This window comes from Thunnus maccoyii, chromosome 19 (genome assembly GCF_910596095.1).
Source record: "Thunnus maccoyii chromosome 19, fThuMac1.1, whole genome shotgun sequence".
NCBI lineage: Eukaryota > Metazoa > Chordata > Actinopteri > Scombriformes > Scombridae > Thunnus > Thunnus maccoyii.
Window position 1 is genome coordinate 21,216,806 of NC_056551.1, and position 15,482 is coordinate 21,232,287.

Here is a 15,482-nt window from a genome sequence, read left to right on the forward strand (position 1 = left end):
TACCTTATCCCTTTTTTGTGTTTTTATCTGTTGGCTTCTCTGGTAGTGTTGGTTGATTATTAACTGCAAATAAATTACATATCAATTAAGAAACATCTGTAGAAAAACAAGATATATTAGTATAATTCAATGTGATCTCTGTTCATTTTTGAACATTATTCTTTAATGTTAGCTACCAATGTTTTAAAATGATAAGGAAGCATTCCACATTAAATTAAGCGTACATATTCTTTTCTATTGTATGAAACTCATGAAGAGATCCTCCATGTTCCTCCATCACAATCACGCATGGGGGTCAGTATGGGGGGGGGTAGGGAGTTTGGAAGTGTAGGTGAATGTCTAAGGGTGTATAGAGCATTTGAAGCAATAAGACTGAGATCTCAAAAGTCATAGTGCAGCTAATGATATTGATCAATACCACTTGCAAACCCCTGCTGATTTATATTTCTTCATTTTATGCATCAAGGCAAGGTTTTAAAAACAGATTTTAACCACATAAAAAATAAAAAATAAGTACTCCCTGCCACTTAAAACAATTTCACTGCAATCAGAGCTATCCCTGCTGAAGTAAGAGAAGTTTTAAAGTACAGAGTACTTGTGTTTTGTTGTGGATTAACACTTAATTACAGCTTACATTAGAACACCATCAGAATAACTTTCTCTCTCTGGCTGTTTGTCTCTATCAATTAATAGCTCTATGGGACTGCCACAGAAACAGCTTTTCTTTCAATTGCTGTCTGCCTTTGTGATCCTGTATTGCTTCGCCTGTACACACAATCCACTTAAATGTGACCCGACAGAGAGGATGAAATAATAATGAACAGAAGCCCCAGTTCACAACTTGATTTAGATATGTCATGCTACACTCGCCATTATAGTATTAACATCACTGTGGTGTTGCAAAGTGAAAGATTCACAGATGACTTGTACAATTCCATCTACATACCGTCATCCTACACACCATCCATCTGATCTACAGAGGCACATGTTCACACCTGCAGTCATGCTGAACCACCTCCGTCTTCGGCGTTCCCATTAAAGCCGCTAGATTTAATTCAGTGAAAATGCTGGAGGTCTGAAATATGCAGCGCAGTGTGCTTTTGTCTATTGAGAAACCCATAAGGATTCAAGGGAAACAATGTGTATCAATAATATATTGCAAAATGTATCTATCTTCAAAGATGAAGCAAGTGACTCCTGAGAGCAGTAATGAGTGCGCTGTGGGCAAAGTGAACAAACATTCCCATGATCATTATTCCCAAGTTAGACTCAAGCCTGGGGAGCGGCACCGTGTGTTTGCTGCTGAACAAATAGTACCATTGAAATGTTCATTCAGCTGAGGGCTATTCTGAATTCTTGAAATGCTTTTGAATGTAGTGGAATCAGCTTCTTAGGCACTTGTTCTATCAGTCAAATGCAGGGTACTTGTGTGTGTGTATGCGTGCAGCCAAGCCCGCAAAAAAATACAACCCCCACGCTCCCTTTTCTGGTCCTCAACAAGCATGGAAGAATTGGGACAATGTTTGTGCTTCTAACAGGCCATATCTCATTTGATCTACAGCCAGTCTGAGTATTTACCATTCACCAAGTAAAAGGTGAGTGGGTAGGGTTAAAGGATTTGTACTTTCCAAGTTGAGTATATTTGTATGAGGGGGATTGAGAGCTTATACTTCAAAGCACATTGCAGATGTGTATTAAAATTAGTATATCCCTCACTATACCCAGCATTAAAAAGACCCTCAGCAGGGTTAAAAATCTTATATATAGTATCTTGCGCTTCCTTTTAAATAAAATACAGCTCATAGGAGAAGTGACTATCTTGAATTTGCAAGAGGAAACTTGGAAACAGGCACAGACATGTCTGAGGTGTGACAGTTAATCTTAAAATTCTTTTGCTTTTTGTCCCGCCAAAATGTCACAGTTGGCTCGGAGGGAGCAGCAAGCCAGAGAGTTCAGCGCACACCTGTCTCTGTTTTTCTCCTTGCGCTCCTATCTTTTGATGTCAAGGGGAGAGCTGACAATAGCGAGCCTTTTCTATTCCCTAAGAGTGGACGACAGCGAACCTTTCAGCAGACGCATGTTCACAGACCCCCTCAACCAGACTGCCCCAGTGGCAAAGGGCACAGCAACTGTCCTCGTGGCTATGGAAATAGTCCATCCCCCTTCTAACTCCTCCCCGACCACAATCTCTAAAGAGTAAAACGGCTTGACAGGAAGATTAAGCAAAAGGAAGGGATGGAGGAAAAAAGAGAAAAGGAAAAGACAAAATGAGGGAGGGGTTGAGTTATGGTGGGAGGGGGTGAGGAGGAGGAAGAGGAGGAGGAGGAGATGGAAGAGTGCTGCTGCTCCTTTTCTCCTTTTCAACTGAAACAGTCTCAGGAGCTGCCCCCCAGCAACAGAGGGAGAAAAGCATGATGAATAATTAACTTCGAGAAATGTCACAAGCGGCAGAGAGAAGTGTAATCATTTCTCTGTTGGGTTTAGAGATCTGTTTTTTATTCTTTTCCTTCATGCCCTGTAGTGCTGCACTACGTAGAGACTGCGAGCACAGGACTGTAACCCGTCCCCTAAAAGCATCCAATACATTCCCCTACATACTTTTCAAATAAAAGCAAATAAATCATTAATATTTGGGCCTTTTAGCAGCATCACAGAGACATCTCACAGAGGTCTTCTACATTTTTAATCATGTCATTGATGTCAGTCTCATTAGCTGTAAAATCACATTTAAGGAGGGGGAATCTCTGGTGGTAATGGTTTAATCAGTGTCAGAAAGACTTGAGCTTTGTTTCTTTTCAGTGGAAAAGCACAACATGCCCTCTCAGACTGAATAAAAAATAAAAATGACAAATTACTGTCTCCATATTCTAAACAAGCTAAATTTGTCCTCTTTCCTGTGAACCTCAGAGCTGTGAAAATGAGTTATGGATTACCATGACCTAGTTTAATGAGGTAATAGCAGATATATATCATTTTTCATAGATGCATTACCAGAGAGGAACAATAGTTTGCTCCCACGTGTATCAGCGTGTTCTAAATTTAAGATCGGCCTGTTTTTCATGTGCTGCGGGGAGGACACTCTTTGTCTTTTTGCCACCTGAAGTGCTAATATTCATAATAATGGACATGATAAAGATGATGTTTAGCTTTCAGTGGACGCACTGTTTTAAACACCGTGGAAGGTGCTTGATTTTTTAGGCTAATGGCTCTGTTGTTAGTAGACGTTGTAAAGGAGATTGTAATGACATGGATGATTTAAAGGCAAAGGATGCTTAAAGATTTTTGTCCCATCGATGTGCTTGTTAATCGGGCACATTCTAAATGAGATTCCTTACAGTAAACACATTGATTGTTCAAAATGAGATGCTGATTTTACCAGTATTATTTATCTTCTTTTTAGATGACAGTGAGTAATTATACCTGTATAGTACTGCAGATTTATCTGTAGAAAGAAGTTCAATGCAGATTGCTACCCATTCAGAATCTCTTATTTGTTGTGTTGGATAGAAATTTGCTATCACTGTGTACACCTTTTTGAGCCCCTCATACACACACACACAAATTCCCACAACACATTTGGTGCAGTCATAGAAACTACAGGGTGAAACGGGAGTGGATTTTCCCATCCCACTCCCACAAAAATACTCCTGTTCCATCCCAATCTCATGACAGAGAAAAAAAAATTCCTGTCCCATCCAAATCCCAGAGGAATGATTCCTGTACTATCCCGTTCCCGCAGGAATCCCACAGGAATCTCATGACCCACAGGATTCCTGAAAAAATGTTTAGCTGCAACCAACTAGCAACCAGCCACCAGAGCAGACAGCAGAGAACATAAATAAGTTATTATAAAAAGACAACAGAACAACCAGCATTATGTTCAAAATAAAGAAAATAGTATTTATTCATATTAGAACTGCATATTTATATATAAAAACTGAACTGTAGTTAACATGATTCCCGTCCCGCCTGCTCCCACTGACTTTTTTTCCCTTTTCCATCCCAGTCACGCGATGAATAGTGAAATTGACTTCCATCCTGGGGGGATCCCACAGGAATCCCGAAAAAACGTCAGCCTCTAATATAAACCAAGCAGTATTTCTGCCCCAGGTTTACTGTTACTGTTTCAGCTGGTTTATGATCATTTGATTAAATGTTTAAGAATATGTACCATTTAAGCATTATATCAACTGAAATATTATAAAACTAGATTTTAACACAGGGCTCCTTTGCAAGACCTCAATATTAGCAACAAATAAAGGAGCAGCCTGGCCTTGTATTTACCATTTCAGTTACTGCCACACAGTGAAGATGCCAGACCTGGTGCCTTTGGGGCCCCTGAGGGTTTTCATCACCAGGGAGGTTGCCTCTTTTGCCTGGTTCTGAATCCACTGTTGACTAAAAGTTTATGAAAAAGCTTCAGGTTAGGTAGGTATTTGTTGGTCAAATTATACTTAATAAGTATTTCCCCACACTTACTGTAACATGGACCCAGGTACTATAACATAACAGGTTATATTTTAAATCTGTTGTTATGGTCATCTGTTTTTAAATGAGCAAAACAGCTTGAATTGTAAATGTACAAACAGACTGCTTGGACTCTGGTGGTAACTTGCATGGCCATTTTTAGCCATGCTAGTAGAGTGGTTTTAGGGATGTGTGTCTGTTAATGTAAACCCTATAACCATAGACTGTATATATATGAACATTTGCAGTGGACCCAGTGTGAAGGTCAGACTTGGAGCCAAATAAGGAGTGCAAGGTGTTGCCTTTCACGCTGTGGAAACACGTCCCGCTACCTCAGACCGAAGTAAAAGCCAGCTTACTGTGAACACCGATTGATGCATACTCGGACTAATGTTAGCTACTTTAGCTAAATTGTGCTTAAAGGGCAGTTATCATAATCAAGTAACATTAAACTTACCGAAATGTAGTGACAGTAGTCTGACTCAGTGCGAGTCCTGGAGCCGGGGAGAGCTGCAGATGAAACGACGCCCACACAGCAGACATCAAAGCCTACTATAAATCTTCAAATGTTATTAACGCAGCAATAATTTCCGAAATGACCACCAGCACACTTATTAGAGACCATAATGACTCGTTAAAAAAAATGATTGACTTAGTATTTCTAGAGAGATGTTGAGTTTTTTTTTCATTGGTCTTTTGTTTGTCTTTCAGAAATTCAGACATTGCAACAACAGTTACAATTAATGTAATAAAATAATGTATGCATTTGTAATGTTAATGCTACAGGCTTTAATACAAGGTAGACAGTACATCAAAATAAACAGCAATTAAAAACATTGTCTTAATATGGCCCACGTATAAAACTAATCAGAATAAAGGGAATAAATGAAGCACATCCTAATTGCCAATCTAAAGCGCGTAGGAGGACAGAAGTTTTTTGACTCTCTGCTAAGCTTTCCTTAAATGGCAAATCAGTGAGAAGAGAGAAGAGTCTCTCCCCAATGGAGCAATCAGCATGTTAATACTGAAGCAAAACACCTCAAAATTCTCTCTTGTATTAGAATCCATTTTAAATAACCTAACAATAACATTTAATTAACAGGGAGTTACACCTGAGCATTTAGAATTTAACCAAAGAAGTCTCTGTTGTTATTTCACTTGTCTTCCTCTTTAATTATTCTGAATTACAGTCTAGCTGAGATTCTCTGGGGATTTAATTAGAGACTGAATTAAAGTTATTTAAATACAGTTGGAAGCCACAGACTCTTTAAATAGAGTTGTGTTGCATCTGGTATATTATTTTTTCTTTTTTTTTTTCTGAAAGAGAAAACATCCTAAGTCTTTCTTTTGAAGTTTGTCAAATCACTCCAGGGTACTTTTCCCTCAGGTGTTTGTGTGGATTGATACTTTTTCTCAAAGGGCTATGACACAAAAAAACAATTTCTGCAAATGAGCCATTTTTTTGCTTTTATGAACGTGTGTTGAAAATGTGTGTTTGTGTCTGTTTCCTTTATATGTTTTCATATTTTTGTGTATGAATTAAGTAGAAACTGACATGCATGAAGTTACCTGTCTATGAATGTATTAATGACTGATTCTCCACCTCCAATTTGCTGATCCACTGTGAAAATGAAAAGAACAGGATCAACCTCCCATTGGGCTAGATTAAATCCAAACTAAGTGCCTGGGCCCAGACTGCCAGCTTCTGTCTCTGAATAATAATAGGTTCTTTCAGCTGTGTTTGTCATCAAATTAGCCCTCTACTTCAGACAAGGCGCTCTCAGAGTGCAATTCTAGACAACGATGGAATTCAAATTAGGCAAAGTCAGTTTGAGGATTGTAAGCTTTAAAGAGGAGAATGAGTTTCATTTGCGAGGGTGATGATTGCTGTAGGTAAAATGACAGAGTTCAGGTGCATGAAAACACCTTCCTTCCTGTGGTGCGGATGCTTTCATGCTGAATCTGAGTCACATTACAGGAGAGACAGTGAAACAAACCTTAAACCAGCATCTGCAGCCTACAGCTTACTCTACATGCTCTAAATCCAACCCTCGTTCTTAACCGTGAAGCCTTTGAAGCTCCTCCATCAGTGCACTCTCAATTTCTTTTTCCTTTTTTTTTTCTCTCTCTCTCCCAAATAAACACCGCAACTGCATAGAGTGCATTTGTAAGCATGGAGGAGGGCTGTATAACAGAGTCTTGAGGCTGAGTTCACTTGTGTTTGTCTTCCTGTCTTGAATTTTGTGTTCAAGAGACTCAGGTTGAGTTCCTCTTGCTCTTCTCTGTCTGACACACTATTCCTCTTGTACCTTTGATCAACCCAGGAGAGGAAAACTTGCCCTGGGAAGCACCATCACTCCAACACAGCATGGGAAAACATGGAGCAGGAGGGGGCAAGGAGGAGAGGATGGAAATCTTTTTTTTCCCCTCCGGCACTTTCTGTCGTACACACTCTCTAAAGGATTGAACAACAATGACATCTGATGAAGTGATGGCAAGTTTGAATCTGAAATAGTTGACACGTGGCTATGAACTGCTCAGCCTGTCCTCACAAAATAAAATGACAGTATAGGTCTAAAATTCAAGCCAGCAAAAACGAACTACAGTTACATTTATACCATAGTAATTATGAGCTGGGGAAGTGACGCAGTTCAGATGACGTCAGTATAAGTTGACAGTTTGCCTTGTTAGGAGGAGGCGGGTTAACCAGACCTTTATAAACAGCATTGTCACACCACAAAACATAATTATTCTTTAACAGTGATTTGTAACTGTTGTGTAAAGCGACATATTACACTCTTATTTTGGAAAGTGGCATATTACGCTCCTATGGGTACAGTCAGGTACAATCGATCAATGTGGTCGTTTAATTATGAGGATGTGTTGGAACTGCTGGTGTCTCGTTTATGAAGTGATCATCAGAAGGAAGAAGTAATGACTCCGAGTAGAAACTCACAAGCCAGGATTCATGAAAAGCATACTTCACACAAAGTCTTTCCGAAAAAAAAAAAAAATATGCGAAGATACAGTGCCAGTGTAATGAAATGTACTTTGATATGCAAAACAATTTTAATCAAGTGTGTTTCTTCAAGTATTCATGGATAATTGTGGGCCTGAATGAGCTATGACCTGACTCTTAATTAGATGAGTGAAATCAAAGGTCTATTGATATTTATAGATGGGTTACTGAACACATTTTTAATAAACCAGATCATTTTTCCCTGAAAAAAAACAGGAAAATGATGTGCATACCTATTCCTGCTATCGTGCGATCGTGTAATCAATCATTACTGTAATCAATCATTACTGTAATCAATCATTACTGTAATCATGTTTTTTTTGGGCGGCAGCTTCCAGCAGTACATCGAATCAACCTATTGAGCCTATATCGGTGTTTCAGCAAATATACTCAGTGCGAGAACGGCATCTTGAACTGAAGGGAACTGAAATGATCACATCAGTACTGTAGTGAGGTTCTGTTCATTTTGAATTAAGCCCATTAAGTCCATTTGAAAGGCATATGTTTAACATGAGCACAGACTACTGCTGGCTTAATTATTCTGTATATTTTCATTATCGAGAGGCTACAGATGTTGTTGACATTGCTGATATATTAACTTTTTTTTTTTTTTTGATACTAAACGGATAACTTCTGGGTTGGATATCCCTTTAAGTGTTAAAGCGCTGCCTTTGATGTTCTAAGACGGAGAGGGAAATGTATCTAGATGCAGGGACTCTGGAAGTAGGTGGTGCTGAGGGGACTGCATCACCCACTACTGGCGGGGGGCTGTAACTGCAAGGCAAAAAAAAAAAGTTCACTAAAGAAATCAATAAAAAACTTTTATTTTAGTCTGCTTAGGGTAGCGTTTTTATTTTATTTTCTCACTTTGGTCTTGGTTACCATATTTATAGTATGTACGGGTTCACTGTAAATTTCAGATGCTTTGTGTGTTCATTGTTTTAAACTTGGTGTGGTGGTGCTGCTGGACGACTAGTTATGTAACTCGCTCCCCTGTCTCTCAGTTTCCTGTCTCACTGGTTACAGGGCGTAAGAACTGATTATATTATTTAGTAAGTTACGCTATTTCTTGTTTCTGTCACAGATCTGGTAGTGCGACCTGCTTCGAATGAGAACAAGAGGATGTCTCTGTAGTGTAGAGTTGCATTTTGGAGTGCTGTCTTCAATGAGTTCACAGTTATTATTAATGTTTTTGGTTGCACTGTGTGTGTGTGTGTGTGTGTTATAAAGTTCAACTGCATTGTTTTATTGCTACCTGTATGGCATGGCTGTGTCTCAGTCAACAATAAATCATCTTCTAATAAGGAATAAACCTGCATTCTGTGTGTGAATTGTCCATAGCATATATGGACCATAGTACCATGCTCTTTGACATACAGCATGTTGGTGGTCAAGTTTTCTGTCTGTTGTGTGTCTGATGTTCTAAAACTGGTGTTAAATGTTGTTGGCCATTCAAATTAATACAGCAATCATGAATATTGAATGTGCAGCATTTAATATGACATCATTACATAGACTTTCTCTCAGCAAACCCAACTCTGACTGACTTCCAGCATTCCTGTCTAGATGTGTTTTTTACAGGATATTAATATCTTCTCATTTGGAAGAATGAAAATCATTAGTTCATAAAGCAATTCACTGTCCAGGATGACACTCTACAGCTTTTCATGCTACTATCCTCCATTCAACTTTTTTCTTTTTTTAACTTAGTCTTTTTTCTTTACAACAAAACAGATAACCTTCCAAATTTTTTTTTTAAAAAACAGTTTTACTTTCACCATTCATGTAGAGGTCTCTGTTAATAAATCCAGAGGAAATGAGAACATTTTGCAGAATTATTTGAATTATTCTTGCCAAATTTAGCTGAAAGTAAAAGAGTTGTAATTCAATGGTATCTGTCACACATGTCAGTGTAAAAACAATGAATACTTAGTGCCATTATTACACTCAGCTGGTCTCTCTCACTGCTGTTCGAGCAGTAGACGCTCATACTTTTGGAAAGAAACTCTAATCTTGTTTTGGAAAGAAACCCTACACATGATGGGGGAGACTCTAAATGGGACAAAAACCATGTTACGTCTTATTTCCAGTAAATGTATGGCGTTGAGAGCGTGCTGAAATAGCTTTATATTGTTTGCTGAGAACAACGATAGTACTTTGTAATGGATTGTTTTGCTCTGTGTCTCCCTCTTTTTCCCTGCAGGGCTGAAGCAGATCCATGCCCTGTCCATCCAGGGGAACTATGAGCTACGTATCGACTTGGAGGACTTTGAAAATAGCACCGCATACGCCCAGTATGGCACCTTTGGAGTGGGCCTCTTCTCAGTGGACCCTGATGATGATGGATACCCTCTGACTGTGGGAGACTATTCTGGCAATGCAGGTATGTACTCAGTGATCTAGTTAGACTTTGCTTGCAAGATGTTAAGTCTTTATACTCTGATTAGTATATGCTATTTCTGTTATTTTCTTCATTTAACTTAACTGTGAGCGGGGGTTCAAACCTTCAGAAAAACCTTATTTTTACAATACAGTAGGTGTGTCTTCTTGTTAAACCGAGCAGACAGTTACACATGCAGGGAGAGGGACTACTAGTGTCTATGTCTTTGTTCCCCAACAATCAGATCCAAGCCAGCGACCTGTCACCTTGATTAAATTACCGCCAATTAATTGCACTGCTTGACCCGCAGCGTAAACAAAAACCTGCAGTTAAAATGAAGAAGCAATTTAAAGAACCTTTGGGGAGCGCTTCCGTGAGAAAGCAGAGAGAATGGGGACAGATATGAGAGATGGAGTAGGGCGAAGAAGTCGTCAGGAAGGAGGGAGCTAGGAGTGGAAGAAACTAGGATGGAGGGACGAAGGGGACAGGGGCTAGAGGAGAAGAGAGGGAGGAAGAGGTAAATAATAATGATGATAGAAATATCGAAGGGCTAGAGGAGGCAGAGGAGTAAAAAAAAAAAGGGAACCAGAGGGGAAGGAAAAAATGTGTTGTGTGCATAACAGCTTTTTGCTCGTCTGCTAAAACATCCTGCGATGCTCCTGGCCTGTCCTCAACATGGCCTGACCTTGAACTGATCTGCCTGGTGGACATTTGAATCCAGTCAAATTAAGGGTACTCAAACTCTCAGGATGCTCTCACCTCAGTTTTCCCTCTAGGCTGTACTACCATTATTATTAGTAGTAGTATTTTGCTCTGCTGTGTCTGCTTTCCGATCAGCTGACAGGTGCTCATTTGGTCTGGGAGCTGCTGGATCTTAATGGGCATCAGAGGAGGCTGTCGGCCCCCAGCCACCAAGGTGACATCCAGCACCTTGCAAATGAGTCTTTAAGTGCTTCTGTTTTGTTTTTTTTCCTCTTTTCTTCATCCTCTGGACATCATTCCTTTGTTGAGCCCACTGAGCCATTTCTTTTTCCCATTTTTTTTCTCACCCGCTATATCTTTTCTCCTAATGTCAAGCAGCACACAACATGAATATCAGACATGCCTGTCAGATTATTTTTCCCGCTGACTGGTTACCATGGTAATGCCAAATGGAGAGCAAAGTAGGACAGAGTGAGAGGGTAAGGAGCTGGGCGGCCACATCCTGGGCAATTAAGGGCTGTTTGATGCCCTGACGAGCTGTTAGCCATCACCTGATGGCTGGTGAGCATTCTTTCATTCTGCTCTCAGCTTTATCATTCTATCCACTTCTGGTCACAGTGTGAAGCCCGTTTTAGAGAGAAAGGAAAGAACAGAGAGTGAAGGGAAGGTATGGGGAGTTTATTGAACATTATGAGCTCTTTGAACATCCATTTGCTGAAAACTTTGGGTATACCACAATATCTGCAAAGGGCCTTGCTTTCATTTTACTTGTGAGCCTTTATGAGAAAAGGCCTGCAAAGCACTCACTGATGTAGAGAATTGACCATGACTGGCCACTGACAGACTGACCATGTAGACCATGATTAAAGCTACCTACTGCAGGTGATGCAACACGGCTGCATGTGCTTGTACCCTGCAGTGGTCTTACATCATTGTCATATTCTTAATAACATGTGGCAGGACAGAATGCCCTCTCATTGACTCTCATGTATACTTTCAACAGAAAATTAAAAAAAAAAAAAAAAGATCCCTTCTTCAAAAATGCCTAAAAGAAGAACATTGAGGCTACCAGCAACAATAAAATCAACATATCCAATGAAGTGTATTACTATGTCTTTTCTCTCCTTTCATAACTATACTGTCAATTAACTGACAGACATCCAGTGAAATCATTGGGGGTGTGTTTAAAAAGAAGAAGATAAAAAGGTCACCACAGAACCTTTGATTAATTGGCTACAAAGCTGTCTGACCTCTTGCTTTTGTTAATGAGAGGAAATACTCTGGGGAACTGTGGGGATTTATTTTTTATTCTTTCATTTCTCTCTGTTTATAGAAATGATTAATTGAAAAGTTCTATGTCATTTTGAAATGAATCACTTGTGGATGGTCTCAGACTTTTGGACCCTACTGTATGTCTAATTCCTGGTATGAGATCGAATGGTATGTGGGTGAAATACACAGAGGAGATGCAATACCTGTTGCTTAAAAAGTTGTTGTTTTTTTGGGAGGAGGGGTTTTCTTGTTTATGAGATGTTTCAGTCACCTAATGCTAATATACAGTCAGATAAACAAAATTCTATATCCTACTTTTTATGTGCATACTGATACATTCGGATGTTGTCGCACATCTTTTTTCTCCCTAGGTGACTCCCTGCTGAAGCACAACGGGATGAAGTTCACCACCAAAGACAGGGATAACGACCACTCGGAGAACAACTGCGCCTCCTTCTACCATGGTGCCTGGTGGTACCGCAACTGCCACACCTCCAACCTTAACGGCCAGTATCTGCGCGGTCAGCACACTTCCTACGCCGATGGCATCGAGTGGTCCTCATGGACTGGCTGGCAGTATTCCCTCAAGTTCTCCGAGATGAAGATACGGCCCACCCGCGACCCTGAGAACAAATGAGATAGACAAAAGAGAAAGAAGAAACATTTTTGAAACATTACAAACCACAATTTCTGACAGCTAGGCGGACTTGTCTTGATATTCTTTATTCACTAAAGCATACCTCTTTGAGTTTAGTTGACTCTGTTGTTTGCCTCCTGATGTCTCTCTCCCTTTTTTGCTCTTCTTTCTTCATCACTCAGCTACTATTGTCATGCTGGCTGCCATTATCCTTTCCCCTGGTCCCCTTCTTGAAAAAGTAATGTTACAGTGATGCCCTTATTGATGATTCAGTTCACAAAAACAGTATACCAGAGCCCTGAGCCCACAGTCCACTGCGCTAGCTTTACGCAGTGTGACATGGTGGTCCATCCATCCCCAGAAGAATCACACACCAGTGATTTCCTCTTGACATGTAACTCTGACCTCCTATCTGTGCTGACATGGCACTTCGATTGTGGTTCAGTCTCACTGCCCATTGCTGTATAATCTGTGACTGGAGTGATGGTTGCTTCAAAATATAATAGAAAATATGAAAAGGAGACACAAATCCTCCTTTCTCTCCTCTGCAAAAGAAGTCCAGAGTTTCACCAGTGAGGAGGGACACTGGTGGTGATGTTTCACTATGTCACATTTACATCCGGTGTGAATGAGACCCAGCACGGTCGCAGCGACATGTGCAGGGGGCCTCTGATAACGAGAGGGAGACGTAGACGGAGAAAACGAGGAAACAATTTGACAAGAGTTAAATTAGTCGAAGGGAAACGGGGGGCAGAGTGATTGAAAGGGGGGAACAGAAGTGGAAGAAGAAGAGGTGCAAAAAGGATGGAAAAAGAGAAATGAAAAAAAAAAAAAGAAAGAGACAACGGAGGATCTCATTCATCTGACTTGGGCCATTAGGGAGCATATTGGGCACTTTGTCTGATCTGCCTGCCAGCTGAGTACTGGCCAACTGATGCAGCACTCACAGATGGTAACCCAGCACTTTGTGTGTACGTGCGTGTGCGTGTGTGTGTGTGTGTGTGCGTGTGTGTGTGTGTGTGTGTGTCTGTGAAGGAGAAAAACAGACAGACAGACAGACAGACAGAGTTCCGTAACGCTATCAATTTTCTGTCTTGAGTTCAGTAGAGCGTCTCGATTGACTACAGTGTTTAGCACAGGCAGGCTAAACAATGCATGGCTGGCATACCTTCACTCTCTCCGTCTATGTAGTTAAAATGAAATTACAAAGCCTGTAACGTAATATAATTGGAAGGAAAAATACACTGACAACAGTTTGAAGGAGACCAATGGGACCACAGATTGAGTGGGGAATTTGAGACTGTGTCATACCTACTACGTTGATCTTATTTTCTCAGACCTGTTTTGCAAAAAAAAACCCTCATCCCCACATCTCTGGTTTTTCCTCAGTTTTGTAATTTTTTTTTTTCCCTCCTCCTTTCCAGGTGATTACTATGGGATTTGATTGTGTGACACAGTTTCTCTTGTCATGCAAAAGGAGAGAACAGTTGCTGTAAAATAAGATTTGATGCTCTCAACAAACACTGTCTTTTTCTTCTAAGTAGGAATTCTACAATGTGTTATGGCAAAAAACAAAATTGCCTAAAGCAAAAGAAAAAAAAAAGAAAAAAAAAGACTGAAAGAAAAAGAAAAAAATGTCATGAAGAAAAAACACAAAGGTGGGCGGAAAATAGTGCAATTCAGATTTATACGTCTTTTATTTTTGTCGGTGAATCAACTTTTTTCAGTCTCATCGAGTTTCTTTGGATTTACTAAAAGCTTTAAAAGATATCTGTAGATTTTATTGTACAGTGTGTATGACTTTTAGAGCATGTGAAGCTGTTTTTTCTTACTATGCTAAAACACAAAGACAACTCAAGCACATGGACTTAAAGAAAACCCATCGATTTAAAAATAAAGAAGCACAGCGAGCTTTCTTTCTCCCTTCCTCTACCTGAGCGACAGGTGGGAGTGGCCCTCGCCGCTCTGGAGGTCGAACACAAGTGAAGAGGAGGAATGTGATTATCCCTCAAGCACATGCCCGTTCGAAACTGCAGCACAAAAATAAATCTTTTACAGAGGCACGATATGAGAGAGATTTCGAACCTCTTGGCACAGAAGCTGCCTCACTGGACATATGTGATCTTTTCTTGGATTTGGGAAGTCCCGTGGCACTGGGAGACAGTTTTGAATGTGTGCTGAAGGGTGTCGCCCCAGCTGACAGTGAGTTAAAGTGTAGCACTGAGCAATGTTGCACTGAATACCTCTGACACTGGAACAGCTGTGAGTTTTTCTGTCATCACCGGTGCTTGGAAGGGTTTCTCCATTGCTGTGTGTTGTTTCCTGCAGCACCTCGGCTGTTTACATGCAGCTATACAGTACGTCATGTCTTGGTGGACTACTGCCACCTTTCTTCAACATCAAAGCACAGACACATGTTACAAATACTTGCTGATGTTACCATGGCACAAAGTCTGAAGTATAATAATGTCAAGAGGGGAAAGCTAATTTAAAAGAAGTCGGAAATGTATGGAGCCACTTCAAGAGAAGGAATTGGACTGGGTGTGAGAATGTATGCAAATGTGTGTGTGTGTGTGTCTCTGTGCTACACAGAGAGTGCGTTTGTGTGTGTGTGTGTGTGTGTGCCTGCGTGTGCACATGTGTGTGTGTCTACAGTGTCTCTGTGTGTACACATATATGCACATGCTTTGGTTTGTACATGCCCATGTGCATGAGCAAGACGAGAGAACGGGAGGCTCAGTGTGTCTGTGGAATTTTGAAGTAATGTGATGCTTATGTACAACTTGCCTCCCCTGCTATTTGTGTTGATAACAGAGAGATTTACATAATTATAATGAACTATTACTTATTGTGATTGTGAACCCATTAGAGTGGACACCACCTTCTGGTACTGTGTTGAACTGCGCTCGTACCCTGAAAACCCTGAGAACCCACTCCCAAAATCTTTATTCACCTCGACACAACGTTGTGCTCACTGTATATGTTAATGCTATGTTGCCCCTTGT

The 15,482-nt window shown here is 40.3% G+C and overlaps 1 protein-coding gene across 1 annotated transcript in view; it reads left to right on the forward strand.

Annotated features, from left to right (window-relative positions):
- Window positions 1-12,593, forward strand: part of fibcd1b (fibrinogen C domain containing 1b) — a 116,952-nt gene extending 104,359 nt beyond the window's left edge. The window contains exons 7-8 of the mRNA XM_042394260.1: window positions 9,690-9,869; window positions 12,212-12,593. Of these exons, the coding sequence (XP_042250194.1) occupies window positions 9,690-9,869; window positions 12,212-12,477 (446 nt within the window). The 3' untranslated portion in view covers window positions 12,478-12,593. The remainder of the gene's footprint in view (window positions 1-9,689; window positions 9,870-12,211) is intronic.
- Window positions 12,594-15,482: the final 2,889 nt, after the last annotated feature.